The sequence below is a fragment of the Chelonoidis abingdonii genome, chromosome 11, assembly GCF_003597395.2.
Source record: "Chelonoidis abingdonii isolate Lonesome George chromosome 11, CheloAbing_2.0, whole genome shotgun sequence".
NCBI classification, from domain to species: Eukaryota; Metazoa; Chordata; order Testudines; family Testudinidae; genus Chelonoidis; species Chelonoidis abingdonii.
Genome location: NC_133779.1, coordinates 19,512,055 through 19,526,990, shown reverse-complemented (window position 1 = coordinate 19,526,990; position 14,936 = coordinate 19,512,055). Strand labels below are relative to the sequence as shown.

At 67.4% G+C, this 14,936-nt stretch overlaps 2 protein-coding genes across 2 annotated transcripts in view; one reads left to right on the top strand and one right to left on the bottom strand.

Moving 5' to 3' along the window:
- Positions 1–7,491, bottom strand: part of ABCD1 (ATP binding cassette subfamily D member 1) — a 14,029-nt gene extending 6,538 nt beyond the window's left edge. Inside the window, exons 1-3 of the mRNA XM_075070794.1 lie at positions 6,428–7,491; positions 902–1,070; positions 319–413 (exon numbers count right to left, since the gene is read on the bottom strand). Of these exons, the coding sequence (XP_074926895.1) occupies positions 319–413; positions 902–1,070; positions 6,428–7,453 (1,290 nt within the window). The 5' untranslated portion in view covers positions 7,454–7,491. The remainder of the gene's footprint in view (positions 1–318; positions 414–901; positions 1,071–6,427) is intronic.
- A 5,562-nt stretch (positions 7,492–13,053) lies between these two features.
- Positions 13,054–14,936, top strand: part of LOC116833821 (B-cell receptor-associated protein 31) — a 25,982-nt gene continuing 24,099 nt past the window's right edge. The window contains exons 1-2 of the mRNA XM_075070785.1: positions 13,054–13,187; positions 13,398–13,498. Of these exons, the coding sequence (XP_074926886.1) occupies positions 13,096–13,187; positions 13,398–13,498 (193 nt within the window). The 5' untranslated portion in view covers positions 13,054–13,095. The remainder of the gene's footprint in view (positions 13,188–13,397; positions 13,499–14,936) is intronic.

The window sequence follows — 14,936 nt, the reverse complement described above, 5'->3', positions numbered from 1 at the left end:
GGTGCCCCTCACTCCCGACCCACAGCCCCTGCCAGCCCAGCCCTGCCCCCCAGCTCAGCCCTGCCGGTGCCCCTCACTCCCGACCCGCAGCCCCTGCCAGCCCAGCCCTGGGCTCCCTCCAAGCTCTGCCGGTGCCCCTCACTCCCGACCCACAGCCCCTGCCAGCCCAGCCCTGCCCCCCAGCTCAGCCCTGCCGGTGCCCCTCACTCCCGACCCGCAGCCCCTGCCAGCCCAGCCCTGGGCTCCCTCCCAGCCCTGCCGGTGCCCCTCACTCCCGACCCACAGCCCCTGCCAGCCCAGCCCTGGGTTCCCGTTTACCCTGAGGTTCAGGCCGGCCACCACCACGTCCCCAGTGGGGGTGATAATTGGGATGTTTTTACAGATGATTCCGTTTTCCACGTCCATGACCCGGCCTGGGGGCAAACAGAGGGAAATGGGGGAGGGCAGAGAGAGAGAATTTACGGCAGGGCCCCTCCCCTCCAGTCGAGGGGGAGAGGAGACACACGGGGCGCCGGGCCCCTCCCCTCCAGCGGGGGGCACGGGGAGACATGGGGCGCGGGGCCCCTCCCCTCCAGCGGGGGGACAGGAGACACATGGGGCATGGGGTCCCTCCCCTCCAGCAGGGGGCACAGGGGACACATGGGGTGCGGGGCCCCTCCCCGCCAGCGGGGGGCACAGGGAGACATGGGGCGTGGGGCCTTTCCCCTCCAGCGGGGGTCCCTCCCCTCCAGCGGGGGGCACAAGGAGACATGGAGCGTGGGGCCCCTCCCCTCCAGCGGGGGGCACAGGGACACATGGGGTGCGGGGCCCCTCCCCTCCAGCGGGGGGCGCAGGGACACACACACTTTTCAGAGAAGACCCATTTTAGTGGGACCCACACAAATGGCTGCCCCGGGCTCACCACGAATGCTGAGGGGCCCCTCCACGCGCACCCCGTGCCTCATGACGGCTGCAGCCTGGTCCCCACCCTCCTCCGCCTCGCTGGGCCGGGCAAAGCGCCCGCGCTGCACGTCCTCAAAGACATGGAACATCTCATAGACCCGGGCAGTGTAACCGGCCAGCTCCGTCACCTGCAGGGCAGGGAGTTAGAACCCAGGCGTCCGGGCTCCCAGCCCCCCTCCCAGAGCCGGGGAGAGAACCCAGGAGTCCAGGCTCCCAGCCCCCCACTCCCAGAGCCGGGGAGAGAACCCCGGCGTTCGGGCTCCCAGCCCCCGCGCCCCAGAGCCGGGGAGAGAACCCAGGCATCCGGGCTCCCAGCCCCCCCTCCCAGAGCCGGGGAGAGAACCCAGGCATCTGGGCTCCCAGCCCCCCACTCCCAGAGCCGGGGAGAGAACCCAGGCGTCCGGGCTCCCAGCCCCCCACTCCCAGAGCCGGGGAGAGAACCCCGGCGTTCGGGCTCCCAGCCCCCGTGCCCCAGAGCCGGGGAGAGAACCCAGGCATCCGGGCTCCCAGCCCCCCCTCCCAGAGCCGGGGAGAGAACCCAGGTGTCCGGGCTCCCAGCCCCTGCTCCCGTCCCAGAGCCGGGGAGAGAACCCAGGATCCAGAGTCACAGCCCCCCCTTCCAGAAGCGGCGAGAGAAACCCAGCTCCGGTGCCCCTCAACCTCCTTGGTAGCGCCAGGACTCTTCGGTGGCAGTCGGCAGCTGCGAATTGTGAGAGGTTTCCTGGCCGTGGTAAAGGCTCAGTCTCTCCCGATCAGCTCTCCTCCTTCATCTGCATGCGGGCCGCTTCACTCGCTCGAGGCTGGGGGGCAGCCGGAATCAGGGGGCAGAGCTACCCCCCGAGACACCCCCAAGCGAGCCCCGGGCGCCCCCCACAGCCTGGTCTCCCAGCCCCCCAAGTGCCCCCGGCCGGCCACCCCAACACGCTCTGCCTCTCCCAGCCCCCAAGCGCCCTCTGCTGCCCCCACACACGCTCTGCCTCTCCCAGCCCCCCCACAGCAACCCCGGCCCGGCCGCCCAAATGCTCTGCCTCTCCCAGCCCCTCAGTGCCCCCCGCAGCTACTACCCAATATGCTCTGCCTCACCCGACCCCCCAAGTGCCCCCCAGCTGCCCCAACACGCTCTGACCTCTCCAAGCCCCCCAAGTGCCTCCGGAACAGCTACCCCAACACCTCTGCCTCTCCCAGCCCCGCCCGTCTCCGGACAGTCGTACCCACACACGCCTCGCTCCCACGCCCCCACAGCAACCCCCTGCTGTCCCCAACCACGCTCTGCCTCTCCCAGCCCCCCAAACATCCCCTACTGCCCCCACACCTCTGCCTCTCCAGCCCCCCAGATTCCCCCTGCCGCCCCAAAATGCTCTGCTCTCCCAAGCCCCCCAAGTTGCCCCACCTGCACCGGGGCAGCGCCCCTTCTGGCAGCCCTTACCCTGCAGCTCCCCACTGCCCTGGCCGCTGAACTCTGAGCGGCCCCCCCAATAATGCAATCCTGGGCGTCACAAATGGGGACTGCTGCGTGGGGGATCTGCCCTGGGCCTGGCCCGTGAGGTGGAGACGGGGCCTGGACGTGGGCTGCAGCTGCTTTCAATCCCTCAGACACCTATCCCGGCTCAAGGCGGTGCTGCCCCAACTCACCCCTGCCGTAGCCGGCCGCCGGGGGTGGATTCCCTTCATTCTCTGTGGTGGCGGCTCCGTTCCCTGCCCCGGGTTCTAGTCCCCTCCCTGGGCTGCGTCCGCCAGGGGTTCAGCCCCCCGCGGGTCTCGTGTCAAGTTGCGGCATTAAACACACGCCCGCGCTGCTCTCTCGCTGGTCGGCCCTGCGGGCCTGGTTCCCCATCGTGTGCGGCCTGGCGTGCGCCTCCGCGGGCCGCCGGGGACAAGCCGTGTCGGGCCTGTTCACCTCACTGGGCCAGCCCCGCAAAGGCAGCGTTGCAGCCACCTCCGCGTGGCTGTTTCCCCCGGTTCCCCGAGGGTCGGCGGGGGATGATCCCAGCCGCCGGCTCCTGTGCATCTCTGCGCGCAACGGGCCCTCTGGAACGCGGCCAGCGCTGCTGCCTGCACGTCCGAGACGGACCAGTGCGGGCGCTGGGGTGGGACCAGGGCTGCAGGCGGGGGCCAGGCCAGGAATAAACTGGTGACGGTAACTCAGCCTTCTGCCTTCTTCACCAGCACCCAGCTCCCCAGAGCCCAGTGCACCTGCCAGCCCCAGCAGCCCCGAGCCCCCAGCCTTACCCCAGAGTTCCCCAAGTGCACAACTAGCGCCCCCAGCAGCCCAGTGAGCCCCCAGCCTTCCCCAGAGCCCAGTGCACCGCCACCCCACCGCAGCCCAGAGCCCCCAGCCTTCCCCAGAGACCCCCAAGTGTCCCTCAGCCCTGCCCGCTCCTCCCACCCAATCTGCGAGTAGCCGTGTGGCCGTAACGATGGGCACGGCCACCCATGACCAGCCCGGTCCGCGCCTCCACACGTACTTCATGAAGGAATTTGCTCCAGCTCAAAAACACAGAGCGCTGCAGGGCACCAGGTCCAGGTGTGCGGCCCAGGTGCCCGTATCATACCCGGTCGGCGCCACCGTACCGGGAGTCGCGCTCTTGATATCCAGAGTGGACGCGTCAGGTACCCAGACGGCGTAGACGAACCCGGCCCGCACGCCCCCCCAAATCGGTCCGCTCCCCCTCCATACGCCCCGCCCGCCACGCCCCACACCCCATCTCTGCACTCGGGCCGCACCCCCGAGACGTCGCCGCGGCCGCCCTCTCATGACCCGGACATCCAGCCCACGGACAGCCCGCCCCGACCTCAGACCAGCCGTCCAGCGCCGCCCATCAGCCCTCCCCCACCCACGCCCACCAGCCCCCTCCCTCCACACGCTGCGCGGCCACGCTGCGGGCGACAGAGAGCGTCAGGGGGCGTCAGGGACCGCCGGGCAGCGGGCATCAACCGCTCCCTGCGGGGGGCGCAGGAGCGACGGGGCCCGGACGGTACCGCGGGCGCAAGTCAGGGAGGGCCGGCACTCGCGCAGAGAGTCGCGTCGAGCCTCCGCCGCGGGGGGCACGACGAGCAGGGGCAGAGCCGTGCCGGGGGGCGTCGGACGTCAGGAGCCTCAGGACCTCACGCCCGCGGGGGCGACAGAGAGGTCAGGGGCGTCCAGGGACCCGGTCTCCTGCGGGGGGGCGACCGAGAGCGTCAGGGGGCGAATCAGGGACCCGGTTCCACCCGCGGGGGGCGACCGAGAGCCGTCAGCGGGCATCAGAGACCGGGCTCCGCCCGCGGGGGCGACCGAGAGCATCAGGGGGCGTCAGAGACCCGGCTCCGCCCGCGGGGGCGACAGAGAGCGTCAGGGCGTCAGAGACCCGGCTCCGCCCGCGGGTGGGCAACAGAGACGTCAGGGGGCATCAGAGACCCGCTCCGCGCCCGCGGGGGTGGCAACAGAGAGCATCAGGGGGGTCAGGGACCCGGCTCCGCCCTCGGGGGGCAACAGAGAGCGTCAGGGGCTCAGAGACCGGCTCCCCGCGGGGGGGCAACAGAGAGCGTCAGGGGCGTCAGGGACCCGGTTCCGCCCACGGGGGCGACCGAGAGCGTCAGGGGGCATCGGGGACCCGGCTCCGCCCGCGGGGGGCGACGAGAGCGTCAGGGGCGTCAGAGACCCGGCTCCGCCCGCGGGGGGCAACAGAGAGCGTCAGGGGGCATCAGAGACCCAGCTCCGCCGCGGGGGGGCAACAGAGAGCGTCAGGGAGCGTCAGGGACCGGTTCCGCCACGGGGGCGGACCGAGAGCATCAGGGGGCATCGGGGACCCGGCTCCGCCGCGGGGGGCGACTGAGAGCGTCAGGGGGCTCGGGGGACCCGGCCGCGGGGCCCGCGGGGGACAGGGAGCGTCGGGGGGGCGTCGGGGACCCGGCTCGCCCGCGGGGGCGACGGAGAGCATCAGGGCGTCGGGGACCAGCTCTGCCCGCGGGGGGCGACCCGAGAGCGTCGGCGGGTCGGTGGGCGTCGGGGACCGGCTCGCCCGCGGGTGACAGTGAGCGTCGGGGCCCAGCTCCACCCGCACTGGGGGGGCAAGTGGGGACTTGGGGGACCTGTGCCTGGGACCTCCAGTTGTGGGATTCTGTGCTAAACTGCTGGAGGGGGAAATGGGGAGTAGGGGGTGCTGGGTGGGGAGAGGGGGAGTTTGCGGTGCTGGGATGGGGAGCCCTTCTGGGTGCCACTGGTGGCACTGAATGGGGCGCTTAACCCAGAAGGGAAACTGAGGAAGAGAGAGACGGAAGTAAACAAAGGTGAGAACCAGGCATCATGGCTGCAGCGCCCCCCCACACACACACACAGCTGGGGGAAACCCAGGCGTCCTGGCTGCCAGCACCGCCCCCCACACACACACACAGCTGGGGGAAACCCAGGCGTCCGGGCTGCCACCCTCCCCCACACAGCTGGGGGGAACCCAGGCGTCCTGGCTCGCCCCCCCCCTCACACACACACACCAGAGCTGGGGGAACCCAGGCGTCCGGGCTCCTCCTTGGCAGGACGGAGGAAGGGGGGCAGGGCGGTTGCGACGGTGACTCAGGGTGAGTCTCCCAGCGAGCAGCCCGGGCAGGGGCCTGTCCCGGGTCAGTCCCGAGTCAAACAGCCCCGCATCCGGCCTGGGGGAATGGCCGGGAGAGAGACGTAAACAAGGCTGGAACAGTTGCAAAACCGGAGCTCCTGGGGGAGGCTGCTGGCCCTTTAAATCCCCCCACCCCTCCAGAGCTGGGGAGAACCTAGGAGTCCGGGCTCCCAGCCCCCCCTGCTCTAACCCACCAGCCCCCACTCCCCCCAGTTGGAGAGAACCCAGGAGTCCTGGCTCCCAGCTCCCACTCCCCTCTCAGAGCCAGGAGAGAACCAGGAGTCTGGGCTCCCAGCCCCTCCCCGCTCTGACCCCCCAGCCCCCACTCCCCTCCCCTCCCCTAGCTGGGGAGAGAACCCAGGAGTCCTGGCTCCCAGCCCACCACCTCCTTAACCACCAGCCCCCACTCCCCTCCAAGCGGGCAGAGACCCAGGTGTCCTGGCTCCCAGCCCCCCTGCTCTAACCACCAGCCCCCACCCCGCTCCCAGAACCGGAGAGAACCGAAGTCTCTGGCTCCCACCCCCCCAGTCAACCACCAGCCCCACTCCCCTCCCAGAGCTGGGCACAGAGCCCAGGTGTCCTGGCTCCCTGCCCTAACACCAGCCCCCACACCGCTCCAGAACCAGGAGAGAACCCAGGAGTCCTGGCTCCCAGCCCCCCCGGTCTAAACCACCAGCCCCCACTCCCCTCCCAGAGCCGGGCAGAGAACCCAGGTGTCCTGGCTCCCAGCCCCCCCTGCTCTAAACCACCAGCCCCCCACCGCTCCCAGACTGGGAGAGAACCCAGGAGTCCTGGCTCCCAGCCCCCCCGGTCTAACCACCAGCCCCCACTCCCCTCCCAGAGCCGGGCAGAGAACCCAGGAGTCCGGGCTCCCAGCCCCCCATGCCCCACACCTGGTGCCCCCTGTAGAAGGCTATCTCCTCGGCGTTGGCCACCACCCGGGCGTGCATGTACCGCAGCTCCCCCTTGCGCCGAGCCTCCTCGGCCACCAGCTCCCCGAAGCGGGGCGAGCAGCCCCGCAGCACCCTTGCCGTGAGGCCGACCACCAGGCCGGCGATGGCCGAGGGCCAGGCCGTGCTGGCGCCTTTGGCCCGGGCCGCGCCCAGCAGGGCGTAGGAGGTGATGGCCACGTCCAGCACCGGCTTGGTCAGGTTGGAGTAGAGGTGGGCCACAGCGCCGGCGAAGGCCACCAGGTCCTCGGTGAGCGACTGGTCCGGCGCCCGCAGGCGCCCGTCCATCGTGCTGACGCGGTAGTAGGTCTGGGCGCGGAAGTAGAGCCCGTAGGCGTGGGCCACCAGGCGGCCGCGGAAGGCCAGGCCCAGCCGCCCCTCCAGGTAGCGGATGGCGCTGTTGACGAAGGTGGCGGGCACGGCGATGAGCAGCCACTGGAGCAGCAGCCGGGCGAAGTGCCGGGGGCTCTTGCGGACAATGGAGCGGGCCAGGCGCCCGTCCAGCCGGGCCACGTAGACCGAGAGGAAGGTGCGGCTGGCCAGGGCGGCTGAGTGCAGGGCCAGCAGCCCCATCTCCGGGCACAGTGGCCCAGGGAACAGGAGCCGCAGCAGCCGCAGCAGCCGCCGCAGGAAAGCCCGGTTCACGCCGGGCGCAGCATCTTCTTCCGGCCACTGAGCCACGGGCCGGCGGTGGCCCGAGTCCGGCCCAGGCTCCGCACTCCCTGAGTCGGGCCTGGGCTCCACGCTCTCCAAGTCGGCCCCAGACTCTGCGCCAGTGGCTCTGGGCTCCGTGCTGGTTGAGGTGCCCACCGGCCCCGGGGCCACGTGCCAGGAGCCCACGGTGGCCCGGCGTAGCAGCGGGTACAATTTCCGGGCACCTAGGGCCACCACCGTCAGGGCCACGGCTACCTTCCTGGCCGTCAACCCCCGGGCCAAGCGGCCAGCCCCCCGGCTCTCGGACCACGGCATGGGGGTGCCACAGGATTGCCCCCCTCCCTTCACTGCACTGGCCCTTTAAGAGCCCTGCACCCCCATGCACCCCCTGCTCTGCGCTCAGCTGGGAACGAAACGTCAAGCCCCGCTCCGCCCCTGTCCCACAATGCCCTGCGGACGGGGGCGGGCCGGGGGGGGAGGGGCACTGCTGCGGAGAAGCTCCGCACCGGGCACTAGGTGGCGCTGAGGCTCCACGGATGGGACACGAGGGGCGGAGTTAACTCTAGGGGGTGTGGCTATGTGCATCCTGGGGGGCAAGGGGAGAACTGAGATCCGAACCTGGCCCTGCCCCCATTGCAATCTGGAGTGACTCCAGATTGAGTCTCCGGGATCTGAGATCCAAAAGGGGGTGACTCTGGATTGAGCTGGGGGGTGGCTGAGATCCAAAGTGGGGTGACTCCAGATTGAGCTGGGGGGGGTGAGATGCAAATATGGCCCGTTGCTCGCTAGCACTAATGAGCCAGTCCCTTGGGGGCGCCCGCGCTCAGGGTGCAGGCCCCTGATCGGGCCCGTTGGGGGGGAGGCTCTTCCCCAGCAGCTCCACGAGCGAGTGTCCAGGAGCCCTGGAATCCCTTCCCCTCATATTCTTTCCCATCACCACCCACGGCCGGGCCCCCCCACGCCAGGCTCTCCTGGCTGCTGGGATCGGGGCTGCACCCCTGGGCTCCGGCCCTCCTGCTTCGCCCCATGTCTGGCCAGCCCAGCACACGACACCTCTCCCCTCCGTCCCCCAGCTCGGGGCCTGTGCTCAGCTCCTCGTTCTAGGCCTTGGGGGTCCCACAGGCTCTTTGGGGATGCACTCTGTTCCGGCTGGTACTGCCTCTGCCCTAACCTAACTAGATGGGGGAAACTGAGGCACAGAGCAGGGGCAGCAGTCCTGAGTCCACAGTCTGGGGCTGCTATCACGGCGCATGATCTCCGTGGCAGGAGCAAAGGGCGGAGTCCCAGGGGGTAGTTACCTCCCAGCCCCCAAGGGATGTTTTATAGCCCGGCTGCTCCAGGGCGTGGCAGCCTGAGCTTGGCCAAAGGGCAGGAGTTGGGGGAGAGAGAGCGAGAGAAACCTCTGCGCCCCACACCCCCGGTCTGCCGGTGCCCCTCACTCCTGCCCCACAGCCCCTGCTAGCCCAGACCTGCTGGTGCCCCTCACTCCCAACCTGCAGCCCCTGCTAGCCCGGACCTGCTGGGCTCACTCCTGCCCCACAGCCCCTGCTAGCCCGGACCTGCTGGTGCCCCTCACTCCTGCCCCACAGTCCCCTGCCAGCCCATCTTGATCTATCCTCTATGAATTTATTGAGTTCTTTGTTTAATCTTGTTATGGTCTCGGCCTTCAGAATGGCCTCTGGCGAGGAGTTCCACAGGTTGTGTGAAGAAATACTTTGTTTGTTTGTTTGTTTGTTTTAAACCTGCTGCCTGTTCATTTCATTGGGTGGCCCCTAGTTCCTGTGTTATGAGAAAGAGTAAACAACACGTCCTCATCTGCTTTCTCGGCATCAGTCATGATTTTATAGACTCCTATCATATCCCCCCTTAGCCGTCTCTTTTCCAAGCTGAAAAGTCCCACTCTGACTAATCTCTCCTCACACGGCAGCCGTTCCAGACCCCTCATCAGTTCTATCGCCCTTTTCTGAACCTTTTCCAATTCCACTAGATCTTTTTTGAGACAGGGTGACCACGTCTGCCCGCAGTATTCAAGGTGGGGGTGAATCGTGGATTTATACAGTGGCAATGTGATATTTTCTGTCCTATTATCTATCCCAGGGGTTGGCACCTTTCAGAAGTGCTGGGCTGGGTCTTCATTTAGTCACTCTGATTGAAGGCGTCGTGTGCCAGTGACACATTTTAACCTTTCGGGAAGGCCTCTCTCTATGTCTATAATATAGAACTAAACGATTGTTGTATGTCAAGTAAATAAGGTTTTTTAAATGTTTAAGAAGCTTCATTTAAAATTAAATTAAAAGGCAGATCTCATCAGTTTAGCGTGACCCTTGCTCTTGCTTTTCCTTGCTGAGTTTTCCGATGTCTGGCACGGATTTGGCTACTTTAAGCTGCATGCAGGCTTTGGGGTGATCACTTGTTAACTGGCTCTGAGAGGGACAGATTTAATGTGTGAAAATATCCGCTCACACAGGTATGTGGAAATGCCTCTGAAGACCCCCGGAGTGGACCCCCTGCTGCTGAAATGCTGGCAAAGACCCCTGGAGCAGACCCCCCCACTGCCGAAATGCCGCTGAAGACCCCTGGAGTGGGCCGCTGCCAGCTAAGTAAAAACAAAATTTAAATAGGCACCTAAGGTGTGTGGCCCTGGGCGAGGGAATCGGGGAAATCGGCCTGACCCTGGCCCTGGGTCTGACCCAGTCTTGCTGTTCCTATGTTCTAAGCAGTGTCCATCTCGTTGCTGTGCTTGAAACGGCCTGTGAGTCAAATAGGTCGAGCGACAAGGACGTTCACAATTTGCACCCCTGCGTTTATCACATTATTAAGCTTGAATTAGAAATTGGAGCACAGGTTTCTACATGGATGAAACAGTGAAATTTGGCTGCCGGGGGTCCAGTCTGATCTGCAAGTAACTTGAACAAATCGCTTCTGTTTCCCGACCGATGGTGGGAGCAGCATCTGTTGCCACACAAATATTGTTCCGATGTCATATCCTCACTTCACAATGGATCTTCCCCTAAAATTGAGCCATGCAGGGGTTTAGGCAACAAACTTCCTCTTGGATTCGTCGAAGCACAAGGTCTTTCAACAACTGGCAAACATGGAAGGTGGTTTAGGCCACGCTCTCCTCAGCTGCAGGCTGAGCACAAGGCTTGCAATGCTGCTTTTCCTGCATGTTTCTGCCAGTTTTGTGTGCGTGTCTGTCACGGGTGTCCCTGGCGATGCTCTGGACTGCCTCCACAAAGCCAGGCAGGCTTGGGGCAGCCCTTCCTCGGAGCAGACTTGTTCAGGAGCGAAGCTACACAGTTACTCCTGGGTCTCCTTGGAGCATTCAGCATCCTCTGCCCTCCATGCCTTCCCACAGCGATCGTCCCCAGCGGGTCCTGGGGGGCACAGGGTCCTGCCCCCCCACTTCGCAGTCAGACATGACTCTCCAGCCGCAGTGACACAGAGGTTTATTTGATGACAGAACAGGGTCTAACAGAGCTTGTAAGGAGCAACCGGACCCCTTCGCCGGTCCATTCTGGGGGGCAGTGAACCAGACCCCCACGTCTGCCTTCACTCCTCGTCCCCAGTAGCTCAGACTGAAACCCCTCCAGCCCCTCCTCTGTGCTCGCTCCTTCCCGGGCCAGGGGTTCTCCTGGCCCTTTGTCTCCAACACCTTCAGTTGGCACCTTTGCGGGGGGGGCGAGGCCAGCAGTTGCCAGAAGACAGTGCCAGGCATTTCGGTGACTGGCCCCTCGCTCTGCAGCAACTCCACCCTTCTCTCCCTTTCACGTTCCGGGCCATGCGTGGAGCCGCGTTCCCGGCCTGTGTGCCGGTTTCTGTTTTCGCGGCCGAGCTCCTGCGCCAGCCGTGGGGGCTTAGGCTCAGTGGCTCTGCACGGACACATTCCACCTGCGGGTGCAGCCGGCCCGGCCCGGGAAACAATCCTGCAGGCTGCGGCCGAGGGCCGTCAATGGGAACGCACCTGAGAGCTGGAAGTGTGGCACCGGGGTGGGGCGGGCCGCTGTGTGCGAGCGGGGGTGGACGGGGGTGTGGGCAGGCTGGGGGCGGGGCACTGTGCGTGGGAGGGGCGAGGGGCTGTGCTTGGAGTGGGTGGGCGTTTGTGTGGGGGCGGGGGCAGGGCAGGTGCTGTGTGCGGGTGTGGGGTGGGGCAGGGGGCTGTTCTTGGGGCAGGACGGGTGCTGTATAGGGGGTGGGGTGGGGGGGGGGCAGGGCAGGCGCTGTGCGGGGGTGGAGGCGGGGGCTGTTCTGGGATGGGGTGGGACGGGGTGTGGCAGGCCGGGGGTGGGCCTGTGCATGGGGAGGGGGGCGGGGGGCTGTGCTTGGCGGGGTGGGCGGGGCTGTGCTTGGTGGGGTGGGCATTGTGTGGGGGTGGGGCAAGAGGTGGGCTGGTGGAGGTGTGGGGGGGCTGCTGTGGAGGGGTGGGGGAGGGCAGAGTGGCGCTGTGGGGCGGGCGTGTGGGGGGGTGGGGTGGCTCTGGTTCTTGGGATGGGTGGGCGTGTGTGGGGGGGTGCAGGAGTGGGCGCTGTGGGAGGGGGTGGGGTGGCCTGTTCTTGGGGCGGGGCAGGCGGGCGCTCGTGCAGGGGGGTGGGCGGTGTGTGTGGGGCGGGGCGGGGCGCTGTGCTTTGGGGGGCGGAACTCTGGGGGGGTGGGGACGTCTCCGCGTTCCCAGGGGCCGGCTGGGGGGCGGCTGCTCACAGGCCCCTGACAATCTCCCCCGCGGTTGGACCAACAGGAACTGTGAATACGGGGGGGGGGGTAACAGGCGCCTATAGAAGAAAACGAGCCAAACTCGGGGCCTGTTCGAGGCCCTGCCCCAGCGCCCTTTATGGTCTCTTTGGAGGCATTTCCGGTGCAGCCCAGGAAGCGCATCCCGCCTCGCTTGGTATGTCATGCTTACTTTGTCTCGGCAGGGGCTCTCCGGCGCCAGAGGGAAAGTTTCCGCCCATAGGGGGCGGGTCTCCAGACGGAACTTCCGGTGAATGGTGCCGCCGATTCCGCTGCGGAGCGGTGCGCTCATGAGCGAATCGCCAGGAAGGGGCGGGGCCTCCCGCTCTTTTCTATTTCGCGGTGGGGGCTGGGGCGCACGACGCTCAGCTGGAACCACGCCGAGGACCGCGGTCCTGGTGAGGGGCTCCAGATAGTGACCGCGGCGGGGCTTGGGCGGGGCGGCTGCAGATAGTGACGCGGGCGGGCTATGGGCGGGGCGGCTTGCAATAGTCGACCGCGGCGGCTATGGGGCGGGGCGGCTGCCAGATAGTGACAGCGGGCGGGGCCAGGGCTGCCAGACCACTGACGAGGCGGGCCAGGGGTGGGGGGGGCTGCAGGATATGACCCGAGGGCGGGGCACAGGGGCTGCAGATAGTGACACGCGCGGGACTATGGGGCGGGGCGCGCTGCCAGAGAGAGTGATCGGGGGGGGCCAGGGGCAGGGGAGGCGCGCTGCAGGTAGTGACGCGGGCTTGGGCAGGGAGGGTGGCGACGAGGGGGCCGGGTGGGGCTATGGGGCAGGGAGGGGGGCGCAGGGATTGTGGCAGCCGTCTGTGGGGGCACGGGGGACTATGGGAGGGAGGGGGCGAGGGAGGGGGCTGGGTGGCGGCTAGGGCAGGGGTGATAGGGCAGGAGGAGGCGTGGCCCAGGAGAGGCAATGGGGTGGGTTCGGGGTGAGGGATTTGTGGCCGCCGCTGTGGGGCGCGGGGGGGCTATGGGCAGGGAGGAGGGTGACGAGGGGGCCGCAGGAACCATCGGGAGAGGAAGAGGGGGCAGGGCAGCCGTTCTGTGGCGCGGGGGGGCTATGGGGGGCTACGAGGGGGCCTGGGCAGGGGTGATAGGGCGGGGAGAAGGGGGTGGGGCAGCCATCTGTGGGGTCAGGGGGCTATGGGAGGAAGAGGGGCGGGGCAGCCATCTGTGGGGCGCGGGGGGCTCATGTTTTCCCTCCCCCCAGCCCCACGCCCGCCATGAGCCTGCAATGGACAGCCGTGGCCACCTTCCTCTACGCCGAGGTCTTCGCCGTGCTCCTGCTGTGCGTCCCCTTCATCTCCGCGCCCAGGTGGGGCCCCGAGCCGGGCGCTTCGGGGGGCTCTGGGGGTGGGCAAGGCGTCTCCCCCCTGCCCCAGTGCTGGGGGCTGGTCTGGCCTCCAGGGGCTCCCCTCTACTGGACCCTGGCTGAGTCACTCCTGTCTCTGGCTTGGGGGACCCCATATCCCTGGGGGGCTGGGCCAGGGGGGCTGCCTGTGTGATTCTCTCCCACCCCCGGCAGATGGCAGAAAATCTTCCGGTCCCGCCTGGTGCGACTGGTGGTGACCTACGGGAACACGTTCTTCGTGGTGCTCATCGTCATCCTCGTGCTGCTGCTGCTGGGTGAGCGGGGGGGCGCTGTCCCCTGGCAGGGTGCTGGGGGGCACGGTGCTGGGAGCCAGGACTCCTGGGTTCTCTCCCTGGCTCTGGGAGGTGAGTGGGGGCTGGTGGGTCAGAGCAAGGGGGGCTGGGAGCCAGGACTCCTGGGTTCTCTCCCTGGCTCTGGGCAGTGAGGGGGGGCTGGTGGGTCAGGCAGGGGGGCGGGAGTCCAGGACCTGGGTTCTCATCCCGGGCTCTGCGAGGGGAGCGGGGCTGGTGTGTCAGAGCAGGGGGGCTGGAGCCAAGGACTCCTGGGTTTCTCCTGGGCGGGCTCTGGGAGGGGAGGGGGGCTGGTGGGTGCAGAGCAGGGGGGGTGGAACCAGGAACTGCTGGGTTCTCTCCCTGGCTCGGGGGGCTGAGTGGGGTGCTATGGGTCAGGCAAGGGGGGCTGGGAGCCAAGGACTCCTGGGTTCTCTCCCGGTCTGGGAGGGGAGTGGGGCTGGTGGGTTGGGCTTGGGCAGAATCGGACGCCTGGGTTCCGCTGCGCTGGTGCTGTCCGTTAACCCTCGCTGCCCAGAGCGTGCGTGAATCCAGAAATACGATGACGTGACGGAGAAGGTATCTGCAGAACAACCGGGTGCGGTGGCAGTTTCCACATGAAACTGTTCGGGCCAGCGCAACTCTACCTGGCCGGCTTTTCACCTGCTGCTTCCTTGTACGTAGGGGGCTGCCCGGGCTGCGGGTGCGGGAGCCAGGGCACTGTTGCGGGCTGGGAGGGGGGCAGGGTTGTGGGTCAGGATGAGGAGCCCCAGCAGGGCTTCCCCCGGGTTGATCTGGTCGCCGGCGCCATTACCCCTCGCTGCCCTGGCTCCGCAGCCTCCTGCGCCGGTATGGTGAGCTCTATCTCCCACGCAGGCGCTGCTCCGGCCTCCAACGCTGCTTCCAGGAAGCCGGCAGGGCGCTGACGCGGCGCAAGAGATAATGGAGACAACGACCAGCTGAAGTGGGAGGTGGCGCGGGCATCGAACCACATCTCGGATCCCTGGCGCCAGCTCTTTGTTGGAATTTAAACGGGCGCCGCCGGGGTTGGGCCTATGGCTGTGAGCTTGGTGGTTAGGGGTGCAGGGGCTGTGGGCCTTGGGCTGGCGAGCCATAGGCTGGGGACGTGGGGTCAGCTGGGCTCACTTGCCTCGTCCCCCAGGCGCTGAAGCAGCTCGGCGCTGATGTCGGGACGGCAGCTGAGGGGCGGGGCCGGAGCAGACATGAGGCGGCTGCAGGAGGAGCTCAAGCATCGTGACAGGAGGAGCTGGCCATACAAGAGGGGTGAGGCTGGGGGGGTTTGCACCCTGCGCAACTTCGGGGGTTAAATCTGAAGCGGTAGGGGATTGGCCCGCCGCCGCGTGACTCTGGCTGGGGGCTGTGGAGTTGGCCTGCCTAAGACAGACCCACATGGGGAATGAGG